Consider the following 16,791-nt stretch of genomic DNA (forward strand, 5'->3'; position numbering starts at 1 on the left):
AACACCAGCAATAAAACTGGCTGCTAGATCTTTGTCCTCCCCAGGTATGTCAAGCAGTACACGCAAGCTGGGGTTCTTTCTCAGGAGTGATAAAACCTGGATGGAAATTCAACACCATTAAAATGAGCAGCTATGGTTGAATATTGCAATGTGACAATATTCTAAAACATTTCATAAAAACTGATGACTGTAAATGTGGTTTATTGGTTATATGTATGAAGTCCTTGAATTACATTTGTAATGTTATAACCAGATAATAAGAAGCAGTAGAACTGATGTAAATCTTACTCCGTAGCAGGACAAGCCATCAATTAGTTTATCAAGACAGCTCTGGCGTTGAAGAATGGCATGGTATAGAGCTGCATTTTTCACAAACGCATCTCTGTTGGCCATGGTGACTGCGAGTGGAAGACCTTCAACTTGGAATCGCCATGAGTCATAGCAGCCGACTGCTTTCTCCAAATCATCCTGAGTGGTTGCATGTTTAACCTAAAAATTACAGATCAAAACATTTTTCTCTTCAATGTACTGCATATGCACACAAACACTTACACAAAAGTGGTGTAGATTGTTGATTTAAATTAAATTTAAGTATTTGTCTGTGAAATTGTGAATTTTTCTTACCTTTTGTTACCAAAATTAATTTGATAATGCATTCCACCATTTTTTTGTTTCCATTGCTGTACTCAACCACATATATTTTAAACTCAACATATATTTTTTATATAAAATGGGGAAAAAAATAATCTACTTGTCATAATAGATTGTGTAATTGCTTTAGAAAAAAACAGGCCATTTCTTTCTTAATTGGTTTCCAAGTTGTCTTGCATACACAGCACACATTGAGTAATCAGTAAGTAAGATCTTGTGTTCAACTCTGGTCAAATCAGTGTCTTCACTAGAAATGTTTAGCCATGATATAGCAGTGTACTCAGCTCAGTACACAACATACATACTAATGCATAGTATGTGGAATTATGTAAAGAATTTTACTGGCCATTTTCCCAAAATAGTGGCAATATTGTAAGTAAGTATTTTAAATTATTTTAAATAATTCAACTAAAAAAGTAAATAGTGTCATTTCTCACATAAAATGAGATTAACATTTTTCTGCACTCTTGCCATGTAGCCAAAAACTGGAAAATGCCATACTACAGCTAGGCAAAAGTCAAAGAAAAAGCAAAGGCTTACATGTGTTACTAAAATTGTCTGCAGTTCAGAATATTGCACATCACCTTTTTGAGATTCTCCCTTAGCTCAGGGTCACCTATATCATCAGGTGTCACCTGTACTTGAAGGCTATCCTCCGACACAATGTAGTCCACTACATGTGGGGACAGAAACGCAGGTGGTTCACCCCCTTGCACTATTATTGTAGACATCATCCTGCCAATGGTTCGATACACTCCATTTTGCAAGTGTTGGATGTTAAACCTTGGTGTGCATCCATTTGGTGTTCCTGAAAGTTAAAATTTACAGCGCATTCTGTACTTTGTACACCAGCATTCCAACCAAATCATTTTGGCTGAGTAACGTCATAGTAACTGATCCTCTTCAACCAAAATCAACAAAATGCAGTTAGAAGTGAAAGCATTTGTTTTCAACATATATCAGAAATCAACTTTATTACCTTCAAAAGCACCGCTGTCCTGGAAGATTGCTTTTACCAGTAAACGAAAAAAAAATCTCGTCTAGGCCCCCCAAGGTCAGCAGCATCTTCCTCAGCATCATGTTCATCGCTTGCAAATGTGACATAGAGCATGTCACAGCTTTCTGCAAACATAGGTCTTTTGAACTGACATAAGGCTGTGGTCCAGACAGTGGTTTGACTGACATAGATTTGTCTTGTTCCAGGTGTAATAACACTCTCCCTGTGAGCTTTTAGAATGCCTCCTATTTCTTGTTTGCTCAGCATTTCAGATCTAAATTAAAACAGACAAAGACAGACATACCTTTGGATATCTATGCATTTACTCTACAACTGCCTTGAGTGCATACAGTTAGGTCAAAAAAAATTGTGTAGTGCTGTTGGCATTTTCAGTCAGTGAAAAAAATACACAGGTATTAATGCAGAAAACTTACACAAACTAGTGATAAAACTGTGTAGCCATTCATGACAAGTTTGTTCTGGCAGCTCCATTTCGTTTGCAATGTTTACACTGAATCCAATTAGATATTACAGTGATTAAAGAGTACTTGCAAATCCTACCTTACGATATGAACAGCACTAGGTCTATCAGACTCTTCAAGACCATGTTGAATTGCCTCTTCAAGAGCTTCATCTTCCTCCAGATAAACAGGGCTGAGCAAATGAAAATAGAAAAGGGAAAACAGAAAATCAGGCAGGAAGCTGAATGTACAGTTGTCAACCTCAAAGAATTATAGTCAAACTGTTAAACTTGCAAATGATAACTTATTAGTATGGATTCAACTGGATATAAAATGCAATTCTGCACTGACAAAATATACTAGCCTAATAATTTTAATGGACACTTTCTATCTGATGTTTATAATGTACACTGCACACTATATTTAGATTTAGATTTAACATTTAGATTTAGATTTAACATTTAGATTTAGATTTAACATTTAATATTTAGATGTATATTTAATATTTATATATAAATTTAACATTTATATTTAAATTTGACATTTATATTTAGATTTAACATTTATATTTAATATTTAAGATTTAGATTTTTTATTCAGATTAAACATTGAAATTATATTTTCACAAGAGAAGTAAATATCACAAAGTTCACAAATATTGCTGTAAATTTGGTCAAAACTAACATTGAAAAAATTCACGTGTTTTTTATATATGTTTTTTTTTGCTAAATGTGGCAAAAAGTTGCTGTTTATTTTAGCATGCGCAACTTCACAATCGGCGCCCCATACGTGACAACGTCTTTAACGTTAGTCCTTTTTTGTTGTTGGCAACCGCCATTTTTAAGACACATAAGCTGTTTATAATTAAATTGTGGGACATTCAATGGTGTATTTTATGTCGTAGAAGAGAAGTGTAAATATCGGATGCTTCAGACTTTGATACGGGAGAACTGGATTTGCAAACAACTGATTTCCCGGTTTTAGGACTACACACATCAACACTGTATGTCACTCATAGTTTCCATCACCAGAGGGCGACATAGCGCAATACATGATCGTGGAAGGGCAACTGTCGAAGATAAATGTATGCATTTGTTAAATTTTCATCCCGACACATCATCTTGTTATGTTATACTTGATCTCGGTCACATAATTTACCCGAATAAATCAACAGTTCTGCCGTCATTTAAGCTACAAATAGGAATTTAATATAGTTGTTCATAGTGACGGCTCATTGGTCAGCAGCCCCCCACGTGACCAGAAATAGCCTTAACCCGCATTCACTTTGACAACATTCCGTAACTAAAGTGTGCGATCTGACGTGTTCTGTATGCCGATCAGTCATAAAACATGAAAAAACACTACAACATTTCGTTGGAACTGTTTTTGTAGTTATTGAAATTATACAACCGTGACTGAGAGTTATAGTGAGGAGAATGACCTTCCCACTTCGCCAGAAGTGTGTTATCGCTTCTCGGCCTTTTGGCTAAGATCAAGTGTAGTATCTGTTCTTATCAGTTTAATATCTGATACGTCCCCTACCCGGGGACCATATATTAAATTGATTTTTGGAATAGGGAGATGGAATAGGGGCTTGCTCCGTCCACTCCACGCATCGACCTGGTATTGCAGTACTTCCAGGAACGGTGCACCCCCCTCTCACTGTTGAAAAGTGAATTGTCTTTCATTTAGACACAATATCATACTGGATAGTGTCTTTTATACTGCGTGTTCATATTCTTGTCAGAGGGACATCATACTGGTGATGTTCAGCTTCACAGTAACATGCGATGTTAACCATGTTTTTTTGTGGCTCTCTCCCTTCAAGCCTGGTCAGTATATCTGAAGCTTGGTAGCACAGAATTTAATTACATTAGCACATCTCACGAGAGGAAAATAAGAGATTTTCTCTTAGTGCACAAACATAGGAAAAAATGTCCATTAAATCAAATATTGTGACCACGAGAGTAGGTGCATTAGGGTCAATTTTTGGGTTCAAAGCTGAACAAATGTGTTGTACTTATGTTAATATATGAAATAATAATTATTAGTGCCAAACCCAGTGAAAAAATAATTACTGATTCTTAGTTTTCATCATTCAGGAAGAAAGGACAACTGAAATTAGCATTTCAAACAGATCAATATAGAAACAAAAGTCTTAATGGATTCAGTGACAAAACAGTGCATACTTTAAACCAACATTTTTATTTTTTAACAAAAGCTTTTTCACATTCAACCGAGACAATTAACACTCCATATGATCCATAATAGTCTGCAGTCACAACATTGCAAACCATGTCCACTGTAAGACTTAAACACAGTCCAAAAAGAAAATGCTTTGGAAAAAGTATAGCGTTATTTCTGCGTGATGGGGAATGAATTCTGGTCCATTAACTCGCCAACTCTCTCCTGTAGGGTTTGGACCACCTCTTGCAGGATGAAGACGTGTGTGTCGTCAAGGTCCTTGAGGATGAACTTCTTCCCCAGGGCCATCTTTTCATCCAGGAAGAGGAGGAACTGTTTCATGGCAGGATCACTGGTCCAAAGAGCAAAACGAATACTCAATAAATCATTAAATCTGGCACGATATTTAAAAATAATCAAGTCAAGTAATCCAATTCATCATGAGTTTTATATTTGTGTAGCAGCATATTTATCATAATTACTGGACAAAAGATTTCTGAGCAGATGATGCATTTCTTACCATTCAACCAGGACACCTTTGTGTACGTTCACCATGTTGTCAGGTGCAGAGAACAGCAGTTAAATGTAGTAAAAATGATCAAAACCTGCAGCACAGTAAACAAAAACCAAAAATCACTTTCCTGACCATCAACATGAGAAGCTAACGTAGCATTAGTTAAACTGAGGACAGTAAATTACAGTCAAAGACCATGAACAGAAGATCGAAATGTTAGGGTTTGGCTCTCGGTCTTTTGAGGTTAATCTTAATTCTTAACGTTGGTTAACTAGACCTAATGAAACAAAAATATCCCAGTAAGGTTAGCGTAAAAGAACCCACGACTGCTAGCTTTTGATTTTGGCCTGATTAGCTTGTTTACCACTAACGTTCATGTTAAAGTAGCAACATTATTAAACCAACTCCTGGGCAGTTTTGCTAACTGCTGCAATAATCACGTACTGAACATAACAAGATAACAAGTATTAAATGTTGCCACGTTCAAGCAACACGGATTTGACTAACCTGATGGCCGCAGTTGTTTCCTTTGCTAACTTTTGTGTTAGCATTTTAAGCTAGACGTGGGACGACATACGGTGCGCACCAAGGGACAATTTCCTGCGGTACAAAATTGCGTGTGTGACGCGGGCATACTATATACAGAATCATACATGACTTATATCCTTTTCTTCTAGCTGGATAAAGCTGCATAACCATATTTTACTGCACATTAATACCATTCATTATATTTTTGCTGTATTCATGAACGATGAAACAGGTATATGTTTCACTGGGTAGTGTGGATCCTCTATCACACTATTTCGTATCACCATATTCTTACATGACATGGTATAGTATATAGTTACATTTCTTGAAAATCTTATTTGAAGGTTTGGATAAATTAACTAACCTATTGGGAATGGCTGCTTTTGGTCAACATAATGAATTAATTGTTCAACAAATAAAAGTATGTCTTCATATTGATATTGATGCACAAATCAAATTAAAATCCAATTTGATGACAATGATTTAGATTTCCCACTATAGCCTATATACTCAGACATTTTAAAGGGATATACACCAGTGTATAGAAACGTTTCTGACCGTAGGTTTATATTGTATCAGTTTATATGCTCATATTGCTTAACCTTAGAATTATGAACGGTGTATATATTCAGTTTTATTACCCCTGACAGCATGACAGTGCATATTAATTTCACCCACGTACTATCATAAAAATATGAGTAAAAAAAGCTTCCACTGAGATATGCATTGTGAAACAGAAAATTATGCAGTTCATAGACATGTCAAATAAAGCCTCCAACTTCATACATTTATTCATGGTCAGCATTGCTAGTGGCAATTTGTACTACATATGCATGGAGATTAAAAATCATATGCTTGATTAGTTAGTCGCACAATAATAAATAATGCACCCTGAACTATTATTAATACAGTTTCATTTGAGGTAAGGTTCAGGAAGAAATATCATTTGGCAGACAATATGACTGTCATACTGTATTTAGAATAAAATACATAAATATAAAAAAATAAAATCATTGCTCTGGCCAAAAAAACTGGGGAGCAAGACTGCCAATCACATGTCAGTGTATAATATGAGCATTATCTGCCATATGTTAGGCTGGTAAGTCTAATGATGAATTGGAAAAATAAAATACAGAATACTTTTTCACAATCTGAACTTACTTGTAAATGTGGTTATGTTCTATAAAAATTCAAGTAATCTTTAAAATTCATCTGACTTACTAGCGAGAGAGCCCAATGAAGGAGGATGACAAAATAAGCACCCACATTTCTTCCATCACAACCGACAACCTCACAGAAATCAATGTGTAACTAAATGTAATTTCTCTACTTTAACTAGGGTCACATAAGTGATTGTTTATGTAAATGTTAACCAAGGAGAGGCAGTTATGTTTCCATTTGGTTTGAAGTGGGTGACACTGCTCTCCCCATTTCAAGTAAACAGTAGTAGGTTGTATCAGCGTGTTTGTCTTCATATATTTCAGTCAGTGGCCAATGTAGCTCTGAAGTGCTTCCACGATGAACTGGAGGCTGCGCTTGTACAGAAACGAGTCCTTCTTCTCTGGCTTGCAGATGTTGAGATGATCTACATCCACCTCAATGAGCTCTCCGATTCCGGGATCTGTAACCGAACCAGAGCGGGCCCAAGTATGAACAAGAATACAGACACATACTGTAGCTCTTCAGATAATATGCAGTGTTTTCTCATGCAGTCACTCCGTAGATAGATGTGTTTCATTTCTCACATGCATTTGTGTTACGTACTTGCTGACTGTGTCGGTACCACCAGTATCTTGATCATGGGACCAATGTTTGTTGGCAGTTTCTCGGCAAAGCTCAGCACCTTGATTTCCTTTTCCTTGGCCATGTTCAGGAAGTTCTCGTTCAGGTTACGCAGGGCTGGTGAGTCTTAAAACACATGGATGATTGATGAGTTGATATTTAACTATTTATATGCAACACAAACAGTCTTGGACCTCAGAATTCATTTTATTCGTTTACCTTTACATAGTTCTCTGACTTCTATAGACGGAAAGAGGAGATATCTGACATTTACTGAGTACTCTGCCATAAAGGTGCCATGATGGGGAACACTGTAGAACATAATGCCCTTGGTGTTCTTTAACAGTTCATGCATATCTGGGTCCTCTGAGGCATCCAGCAGCATTTTCTTCACAAGCAATCCTGATGGAGACACCAAACACAAGATGATACAGATAGAAAGTAAGGGCAATGTTTTAAATAAAACGTTAAATCACTTGTAGGCACATGTGTGGAAGCCATTTTTTTCTATTTCATGTTGCATCAAAGGGAATTATGTAAAAATCTAACATGCTTGTGGAAGGAAAGTTCTGACAAAATACCTCCCATACTGTGGGCTACCCAGACCACAGGCCTCTCTCCAACTCCTGCCAACTTTAACTTCCTCAGTAGCTCTCGACTTCTGTAGGCCAAAGATTTCCTGAGACAACATAGGAAAAAATTCATCAACAGTTCAGTCATCGTTGGAATCATGCACAATTAAATGGGATAACGAAATATTTAATTTAACTTAGAATGGTATCTTAATTACCCTTAACTTGTCATGATTTTTGATAAGTTTGATAAGTTGTCCAAAAATGTTAATATTACTATTAGTATATCATAACTGTGTCAAAAAAAAGTAAAATTACACTCTCATAACAGAGAAAATAAAAGTTCCCCATACAATGTTTTATACTTACTCACCTCTGATTCTCAGCGGGACACTTGGCCATCCAATCACTGAGGTGACTGTCATACTCCACTGACAGTACTCTCAGATTTGGGCAATCAGCAGCCAACCATGACTGTCATTAAAAGAGGAAACGACAACAGTGAGAGATGACTGATCAGTAGTTGTTCAAAGGATTTAATTTCATTGTAGGAGTAAAAACGTGGAGGAAAGTTTATGATAATCCATAAAAGTGATAAGTGGAACGATTTAGGTGGATTGTTCACCTTAGGCCAGCATTCAGTGTAGTCATCCATGCTTTCTGCCTCCTTCTCTTCCTCTGATGCAATACGGTCCTTCTGCCTCCAAGTCTTAAAAGCTGCTCCTAGAATCCCATGGATGAAGAGCACGTCTGCTTTGATTGGCTGGCTGGAAATGAACACATTATTTTATATGTAAACCAATACATTGCACAAACTGAAACTAATACATTATGTATTGAAAAGATAATAATAATAATTGTTGTCCTACTTGCCACGTGTTTGTGGGTGGAGGATATAGACGCCGTCTTGGTATTTTTCTTTCACTGACTCCCTATCCAGGTTGGCCAGAGCGCGGGCTGCATGAGACGCCTGCATGACATGAGGAGATTGCATCATCTCAGCCAGGACAGATACCCAGCCTGAAGATAGGTCAGAAAGAAAGAAAAAAATGGGTTGACCAACGGCTGATAGCTGTGGTAACATAAGAAAAGCTGTTGACATATGAATGATTAAGTAATGGTGAATATGTAATCTGTTTACAATCTTGTTTTAATAATATCCTCAGTACACCCAGATAACCACAACACTCAGATGAGTTGCACACTTACCAGACTGGGCTATGGCGGTATGAACGCTCTCATTGAGTGCCAAATTTCCTATGATACGAACAATGTTCCTCTGAATCTTCAGGGAGTCTCTGCGAAGCTGATAAACTCTCTGGAGGAGCTGCAGGCCCCCATTGGCAACTATTCGGTCACAGTGGCTCTGGACCTGCAGATGTGTTTCAGTAAGTTTAGAACATTTATACATCTTCCCAAGCAATTAAAATCCACCACAGTCTCCACAGGAGTTAGTCTAGAGATAATGAGATAATGGTTGTTTCTGTTCAGAAAACAATGTAATTCCAAATAACAGTGTTTTTGTATACAACCAAAAAACTGTTCCATAAATATGCGTATGCTGACAAGAGTCTTTTTAACCCTGAAATATAAGAATCCACAGAATTAACTGAACTCAAACAAAATGTGCTGTGTTCTGAATAAGCTTTTCTTATTTTTTTTTTAATACTGGGGGAAGATCGACAAGATGTGTTGTTTGATGCATTTCTGTGTTGTGTTTAACTGTTGATGAGGATCAGTATGATAACCTTCCCCAGGACTAGATCCTGTTTAGATGCATTGTGGCCATCATTACCTTTGAGTGCTGTACCAGTGCCTGTAAACAGAAGGATTCCACCTTCTCAGAGGGAACAGAGGTGAGGCTCTGGGCATAAGGCAGCCCATTACCTCCAAAACACCACAGACCACCCTGCAACATAAGAGAGCATGTGTTGGTAAGATTATATAAATTGGATTTGAATATTCAACCCTTTTTAACAAACATAGAATTATTCTCCTGATGCTCCTTGTTCTAGGTAGTCAATTTCCGAAAGACAATACGCAGAAGTGCATGTGTGAGTCTGTTTTTCTGTTTGAATTACCCGTTGTGCTGCCAGGGACTGGGTGCTCTCTCTGAGGGCCAGTGACGTGAAGTACTGAACACATGTGTCCACCTCAGACTGAGGCAGAGACCCCAGCAGCTGCCTCAGTTCATCCTCTACTGACAATCCCTGTATAGAGGACACATCGTAGTTATCATCTATATACCTGTTATACCTCTAAACCTATACCAACAAGACTCAGTGTCAAAAATCACATTTCTTGAGAAATCGCTTGAGAAATACAAAGCAATCCAAAAATGTGGAGCCAGTTATGTTTAGTATAGAAACAAGGCCTGTGGTTTGCAAGTTAGAGAGACACTGAGCTATCTATAAAGAAACATTATCTCATCTAACTTATCTATGTAAAATACTTACATCCTCGAGGTCAGGCAGCGTGGGTGTGCGCAGGAAGAATCGAAGGTCTACCTGAGGAGTCCGTGCCAGGCCCACTGCTGTTCGCTGGTCTATAACCTGCGCTGCTGTCTGGTACTGGTAGTCTGCATTATTTGCAACAGGTTTTAATCCAAACCCACATTTTTTTCATATACGTAAACTCGAAGTGATTTGCAAGATTTTTTGTGTATTTTACCGTGCCAGTGGTGATTTTCTGCAAGTTCCTGCACAGCCTGTAGTCTGACAGCTTTATTAGCTGACTGTGTCCTCTTGAGAAGGACCCACAATGCCACCTCATGTGGGTCTGCGTCCACGTGGCTAAAGTGCTCTAAGACATACAGGGAACAAACTAAGCAACTGAACGTTAACACAACAAACTGGACTATGGATGTTACAAATATTCCTAAAGGCACTTTACTTTCAAACTGTATCTACTGCAACTAACTACCAACTATCAGTATCTACAGTACCACTTTCACATTATTTATACAGCTAGTAAGGTACAAACCTTGTTGTTTCAAACTTTGTGTCATCAACTTGGCAGCTTTTTAATTTTTAAGTCAAAAGTGAATGTATTAGAAGTTTTACTGGAACATAATCTCATGAAAAAGATGTCACTTATTGATAGAATTTTTACAAATCTAGGCATTTACATTTTGAGGTCATTAGTGATTCATACAGAGTTATTGTAAAGTGAAGAAACCAAACATCAATCATGTGTATAACAGACGATTGCACAATATACACATTAATGCTCAAACTATGTGACATTCAAAACAGGATGTGCATGTACAGGGCAGGTGTTTCCTTTGACCAAAAGCAACTGGGCAACTGGGGTTTTCTGAGAATAAATATTTGTACCATCCCTAACTCTATTAGTGTCTTCCAACTTTAAAAACATGAGGACATGAACTAATCCCATATAATGACAACTTTTGATTTTTTACCATCTAGTGATTGCAGAAAAAGCCTAGATGATAATTCCAGAAACCGCCTTGCTGCTTTATGAAGTTCCCTCCTTGCTTTAGTTGTGAGCCCTGGAAAAGAGACACAATGTGAAAATAAGTTACCTATGAATTCAGTGTCTCTAAAAACACAACCAAGATAACAAACATATTAATTTCAGTATAGGTAGGTAGGTGATCGTTTTCCATTAAATAAGAGAGCCTTGACCAGTGGAAGTGAGATCCGTCAACAGACCGACCCAAATATGCAGGCAGGAAAGATAGTAGAGAGGGGAAGACATAAAAGACAGGAAGTAATGATAACAGACGTCACTGGGCACCTGGACATGACAAACTCTGAATAACTCGGAGCTCACACAAGAAATAAAGCCACTCATTCAACTGGCCTGGGAAGTAAAAATAATACACATAATAACTTCTTAGCTAAAAAGAACTATTAAAATAACCATATTCTTTTTAGTTTTGCAAGGGGGTAAAAAAAGGGGTCACATTATAATTGACCACTTTTTTTTTAGGTGACATTCAGTACCTGCAGTAAGATTCTCCTTTTCATCAGAGGGAGTGGCTCTCAGATAGATGTAAGATTTGTATTTCTCCTGAAGAATTGCACGAGTGTCAATGGTCACAGCTTTGTCCAAGGCCTCCACTTCATAGGTGATAAAAAGACAGCCCCTGTAGAAACGGTACGGTAATGGTTAATCCTGTGATGCAGATATTTGCAGCAGTCACATTTGGCCATTGAAGTCAGGGATTCAAATCCGTAACTCACCCAAAGACAACTGCACCTGTTACTTTAGCAAACTTCCCTACATTTCAGAAGAAAATAAATCCATATTAGATGAGAGTTTGAAGCTGTTCTCACATAAATATACAGGTTAAATCGATGTACATGGAGTAACTGGGTGTGTGAGATGTGAAATGTAGGACAAATATGTCTAATAACTCACTTAAATGTTTCCACTGAAGAACTTTCCTCATTCCAGGCGGCCCAGCTGTACTCAGCCTCCGACAGCGGATCAAACGTAGAGCTGCAGCAGACATCTTCTGCCTGCATACCCCCCAGTATGATGGGGCGAAATTAATCAGACCGCCAAAGAATAGCACAATTTATTCAAACCTAAGCCAGTCTCACACTGGAAACTATGATCAGAGTCAGGTGGCTGGCCAAGGACACTTTCGCTAAAGCTAATGAAGTGTAACGCACTGTCACTGCTCAGCTACAGAGCTCTAATGACCAAACAAGCGACAGTGTGAACATTTAACAAGCCTGTCCCTATAATGTAGGCTAATTACAGTCAACTAAATAATGTGAGGGCATCAAATCATGCCTATGTCCTCGACCTAACGTTAGCTAACTTAGCTGGAGTTAATGTTGAATAACTCAGCTTGTTGACAGCCACTTCATCCGTCACTCAGTGTAACGTTATAACTAACATTCAGCTTTAAGTGACACTAAAGTGTGTCCTGTGTCAGATTGCTAACGTCAACTTAGACACCGTTAGACCACAACAACGGGTCAAGCTAAATGAACCGCTAGCTAACACAAACTTACTTTAGGCTAGCGTTTCACTTCTAAAGCGTACAAACAGTAACAGATGGAGCTTAATGATTAAATACATCATTTTCGTGCGGGTTGATTTTCATTGTTGATAGTGACATTGCCCTTTTCTGCCGGCAAATAAGTTTTAAAAGGACGAACGTTACCGTGATGATCACGACTGCAGCGCCCCGGTGTTCATAAACACAAGGGAAACATGTCTCACAAATAATACGTCATCGACCGCTGCTAGAAAAAACTAGAAAGCAAAAGTTATATATTTTTTTAAATAGTTTACAATTAAAAATATATTCAATCTGTTCTGTGTGTTATGTTATTAGAACATTAAAAAAATATTCAACATTGTGGCCAGATTGGACATATATAATAATATGTCTGCTTGAAGGGGGTGGACCAAATAATAGAAACACCTGCACTCCAATACAGTAATCAAACTATTATAATGACTATATTGTTTACAGAATGTGTGTCGTACTAACTGGTTCAGATATGTGGTGTTGTTGTTTGAGATCACATCCCACTTGGTATGTACTTTATGAGTTAGTTCCCTTATTGCCACCACCAGTGAACGGCATCACAACGCAACTTCATCAATCGATACCAAAATCTCCAGATATGATTTTTAACACAGTCGGCAGCAGAGGAACTAAAGAAAGCTCTCTAATGTAGTATTTATTTGGATGACTACTGTATTGGGTTGCAGTATTTTACAGGTGTTCATGTTATTACGTCCATATCCTGTGTTGCCTTACACAAGATAAGGGCACTACTCTGTTTGTGATAGAAAACACCCAAAAGACCACAAGCTTTATATAGAAATCTCAGTTGCTTTTGATTCTTGCTTTTATTACATTAACTTATGTTAAAAGTTCAGCACAGTACATTCATATATAAAATACAAAAACATCACAATGCCCACTTTTTTTTTGTCTCTCTCTCTCTTACGCTCACACGTACTGAACATGCAAACACACACTAAATAACTTTGAATGCAACACACACCCTTATTACCAGAGCTCTATAAAAACATTTCAGGAAGCAGTTGAAACATCAAATACACTGAAGGCTGTCTCCACAAGGCTCTGCAGTAATATGTCAAATGACACGTTTTAAAATTTTTTTATTAACCATAAAATAAACACAAACACTCGCCTTCATTTGGGGTTCACACATACAACCAGTCTCTCTTTTGCATAGTTATATTATCAGCAGGGACGAACGAGAAGTATTGCTTTGCAGCATAAATGCCCAGTCACCTGTCTTTATTTCTAGGTTTTTTGCCTTGTCTTATTAAACAAAGATTCTGTGCAAGCATACATGAGTGTCAATCACCACTGAATACAGACTGCTAATAAAGGAGTAATTTGTTTGTAAGCAGCCATTGCCACATTTAAAAAAAAATGTTTTGCGTCAGTATTAAATGATGAAAGGCAATTATGCTCATGTCAACACCAGATATATATTAACAAACCAAAAACATACAAAACTGGCTGTTGTTTCAGGGTCTTACTTTGTTGAACACACTTGACCTTTACATCAGCGTTCGCTCACACAAATCAATACGGATTTAGTCCAACATCATTTGTAAATCCATTTACAACTTTGAGTTTATTTAGTTCAAGTCACCCCAGTGCTCTGACTCCTCTCAGGTGCATGTTTCCTGATAAGCTCTAATAATGCTCTCATAAGCTGGAGGTGGGGTCTGTGTTGCATGGAAACCCCTCAGGCCACCGTTCCCCCAAAATGACTCTGGTCTTGGTGGGGTGGCAGCCGCCTGGGCTGCAGTTTGAGCCGATCCAGCCGACGTGGTCAGAGTTGGCGTACGAGGCAGCGTGGTCTGGCTCCCCTCCTCTGCCTCCCTCGCGATTTGGCTGCACTGGAGTAGAGGGTGGAAGGTAGAGGCCCTGAAGCTGGATTTGTGGCCCAGTGGGTCATACTGATCTGGGGAGGAAGTCTGGCGGTGAAAGCTGAAAGCAGCACTGACCAAACTGTTGTTGCTGCGCCTGTCGTAGCTGCTGTTGCGGTTAAAGCCTGGGCGGTTGCGTGAAGACGTACGTGATTGGCGAGGAGGGCGGCGAGTGATTCTGGCTGAGCCTGCTTTGCGTCTGGACATCCAGGTCAAGAGCACGTAAACCAAAGCCCCTAAGACCAGGCCAACCGCCATGGACACACAGAAAGCTATGATAAGAGGGACTGTGAAGAGAGAAAACAAAAAGGATACTTTATGAACAGTGCTTGAATGTATTTTTGATGGATCCTTTTCAAACCACCTCCGTATTCTTGGCTTCTGTCTAATTCTTTTTCCTTTTCATTCTCTTCCTTTCGATTAACTTATCTACCCTGCAGGTTCACTTTGAGGTACAATAGTTTTACAACATTTATGAACATGCAATACACCCAAATGCACTTTCTCCTCAGTAACTTTTTGTATTAATGTCTTTTTTTTTTATCATCCCCAGGGAATGGAAAGAATTTTAATTAGAATCTATGACCTTACGAAGATTACAAAAAACATCTGTTTGCAACAAATGGAGGATTGCCAACAGTGTCTTGCAAGATGGTGCCCTTTGACTACATAATAAAAGGCTTTCCTCTTTCATGTTTACAAGAGCAAGTTTTCATGTAGACAACAAACTGATTGCATTTCAATCCCACAAAAAAGACATTGGCTTTTTGCTCATTGCGTCTTTGCCTCATAAGATGTATTGCCAACATAAGCGTGCTCAGGAGGAGACAGAATGCAGCGGCTAACACAAATCCCATTGGACTGCTGCCAGGGAAAACAAATCAATTTCCTTTCAATACAGTTAAGCGTTAAAAAGACTGACCCTACTTTGCTACCAGCCCATATTTCCACAGCAGTTTTTTTTTTTTTTTTCCCCTTCTCTAACTTTGCGAAACGTGACACTGCTGGTCAAAAGTCATCTGGAAATGACATTTGGGAAAACTGAGGGGGGAAAAAACTAAGAAAACACGTCTGTACATTATACATTTTGAGTGAGTATTTTTGAAATTCACAAAAGTTTTCCATGAATATGTTAATGTGCTGGATTAGTTTATCTTCAGATGGAATCGAGACCACATATTGCAGCTATTCCAGAGGCGATTAAAGTTTGAATTCCTGAGAGAACAAACAGTGCCTATCAGAGACCACATGAAAAAGACCAGCGCATAGAGAAGGGAAGTTGGAAGCGACTCACCAGCATCAAAAGACTGAAGTATTTCCAGAAAGAGATTTGTGTTGTTCCCAGCCATGACTTTGTCTTTTCTGTCAGAGAAGAAGACAGACTGATTGAACTGACAGTCTGTCTTTTGCCGTCTCTTCTTCTCCCTTGTCCTCTTCTTCTGTCAATACTTATGTCTCTCTTTTCTCCTGATGGGGTTTCCTCACTTTCTGCTTCCCCCCTTTCCTGTTCTCGCACTTTCTCCCTCTGCCGTCCCTTGCTCACTTTTTCTGTCAGTATGTCTGTCTCCCTCAGAAGGGAGACTCAGCCCAGAGGCACACAGGACCGACTGGCGGCTAACTCTGGCAGTCGTCTTGTTTATGGAAGCGGAAAACTACACTGTCACATTTCCTGCTTTTCTGCTTGAAATTAGCAACAGGAGTGGCTTATCTATCCAGGACAGAGATCCTGGTGGTGGGGAGACGCGGTGTTGTTGTAATCACTTCCTCCCTCATCATTTCCTTCAGGTTGATTAATGTGAAACAGTGTCACCCCCAGTGCTGCAAGACTTCTTTTTTTACCGTAGGAAAGTCCGCCACACTCAGCGATAGTTTTGTTCCTTTCAGAGACGATTAATATGTCAATCTCATATTTTATCCTTTCACCACGGATACCACAGGCGACAGTTTTGCCATAAGTTGCACCAGCAGTTGCAGACTTGGGTCTTAAATGTGTGTTGAAGTCAAAACCACAGCAAGAGTTGATGGTGGCAGTGCTGTAAGTGTTTTCAATTTGCAGTTGTAATGTTGCAAGGGAAATTATTCCACTCTGGTGCATTTTTAAACAGATTGTGAGTCTTTTTCAGTTACCTCAGTCTTTCCACAGTGTCTGCCAGGTCAACATAGCCGGCATCGGTCGTCTGGTCCTTTCCTCAGTTTGGA

At 38.6% G+C, this 16,791-nt stretch overlaps 3 protein-coding genes and 1 non-coding gene across 4 annotated transcripts; 1 reads left to right on the forward strand and 3 right to left on the reverse strand.

Annotated features, from left to right (window-relative positions):
* Positions 1-3,575: 3,575 nt before the first annotated feature.
* LOC115574696 (U2 spliceosomal RNA) lies at positions 3,576-3,766 on the forward strand. Its single transcript, XR_003982552.1, has one exon. It is a non-coding gene; the product is annotated as a U2 spliceosomal RNA (small nuclear RNA).
* Positions 3,767-4,295: 529 nt separating this feature from the next.
* Positions 4,296-5,444, reverse strand: gtf2h5 (general transcription factor IIH, polypeptide 5). Its single transcript, XM_030406217.1, has 3 exons — positions 5,315-5,444; positions 4,814-4,898; positions 4,296-4,645 (listed from the first exon to the last, which is right to left on the reverse strand). Exons 2-3 carry the CDS (start codon positions 4,846-4,848, stop codon positions 4,465-4,467), a joined length of 216 nt encoding a protein of 71 aa, XP_030262077.1. The 5' UTR covers positions 4,849-4,898; positions 5,315-5,444; the 3' UTR covers positions 4,296-4,464.
* Positions 5,445-6,096: 652 nt separating this feature from the next.
* On the reverse strand, positions 6,097-12,907 carry serac1 (serine active site containing 1). The gene is made up of 17 exons (XM_030406216.1): positions 12,833-12,907; positions 12,076-12,176; positions 11,898-11,934; positions 11,658-11,800; positions 11,111-11,200; positions 10,360-10,491; positions 10,146-10,267; positions 9,771-9,899; positions 9,485-9,598; positions 8,899-9,061; positions 8,559-8,709; positions 8,315-8,456; positions 8,063-8,163; positions 7,699-7,796; positions 7,337-7,519; positions 7,100-7,243; positions 6,097-6,956 (listed from the first exon to the last, which is right to left on the reverse strand). Exons 2-17 carry the CDS (start codon positions 12,167-12,169, stop codon positions 6,820-6,822), a joined length of 1,980 nt encoding a protein of 659 aa, XP_030262076.1. The 5' UTR covers positions 12,170-12,176; positions 12,833-12,907; the 3' UTR covers positions 6,097-6,819.
* Positions 12,908-13,505: 598 nt separating this feature from the next.
* On the reverse strand, positions 13,506-16,274 carry myct1a (myc target 1a). Its single transcript, XM_030404467.1, has 2 exons — positions 15,887-16,274; positions 13,506-14,879 (listed from the first exon to the last, which is right to left on the reverse strand). Exons 1-2 carry the CDS (start codon positions 15,939-15,941, stop codon positions 14,332-14,334), a joined length of 603 nt encoding a protein of 200 aa, XP_030260327.1. The 5' UTR covers positions 15,942-16,274; the 3' UTR covers positions 13,506-14,331.
* Between the last annotated feature and the right edge of the window lie 517 nt (positions 16,275-16,791).

This window comes from Sparus aurata, chromosome 22 (assembly GCF_900880675.1).
Source record: "Sparus aurata chromosome 22, fSpaAur1.1, whole genome shotgun sequence".
NCBI classification, from domain to species: Eukaryota; Metazoa; Chordata; class Actinopteri; order Spariformes; family Sparidae; genus Sparus; species Sparus aurata.

What these genes read in the sequence shown, in the direction of transcription:
- gtf2h5 (XM_030406217.1), bottom strand. Translation starts at nt 4,848, where the DNA reads ATGGTGAACGTACACAAAGGTGTCCTGGTTGAATG. An exon ending in AAAGGTGTCCTGGTTGAATG is followed by an intron (nt 4,646 to 4,813) that starts GTAAGAAATGCA and finishes TCTTTGGACCAG; the next exon opens with TGATCCTGCCATGAAACAGT.
- serac1 (XM_030406216.1), bottom strand. Translation starts at nt 12,169, where the DNA reads ATGTCTGCTGCAGCTCTACGTTTGATCCGCTGTCGGAGGCTGAGTACA. An exon ending in CACCCACAAACACGTGGCAA is followed by an intron (nt 8,457 to 8,558) that starts GTAGGACAACAA and finishes GTTCATTTCCAG; the next exon opens with CCAGCCAATCAAAGCAGACG. An exon ending in TGTCCCGCTGAGAATCAGAG is followed by an intron (nt 7,797 to 8,062) that starts GTGAGTAAGTAT and finishes ATGTTGTCTCAG; the next exon opens with GAAATCTTTGGCCTACAGAA.
- myct1a (XM_030404467.1), bottom strand. Translation starts at nt 15,941, where the DNA reads ATGGCTGGGAACAACACAAATCTCTTTCTGGAAATACTTCAGTCTTTT. An exon ending in ACTTCAGTCTTTTGATGCTG is followed by an intron (nt 14,880 to 15,886) that starts GTGAGTCGCTTC and finishes CTCTCTTCACAG; the next exon opens with TCCCTCTTATCATAGCTTTC.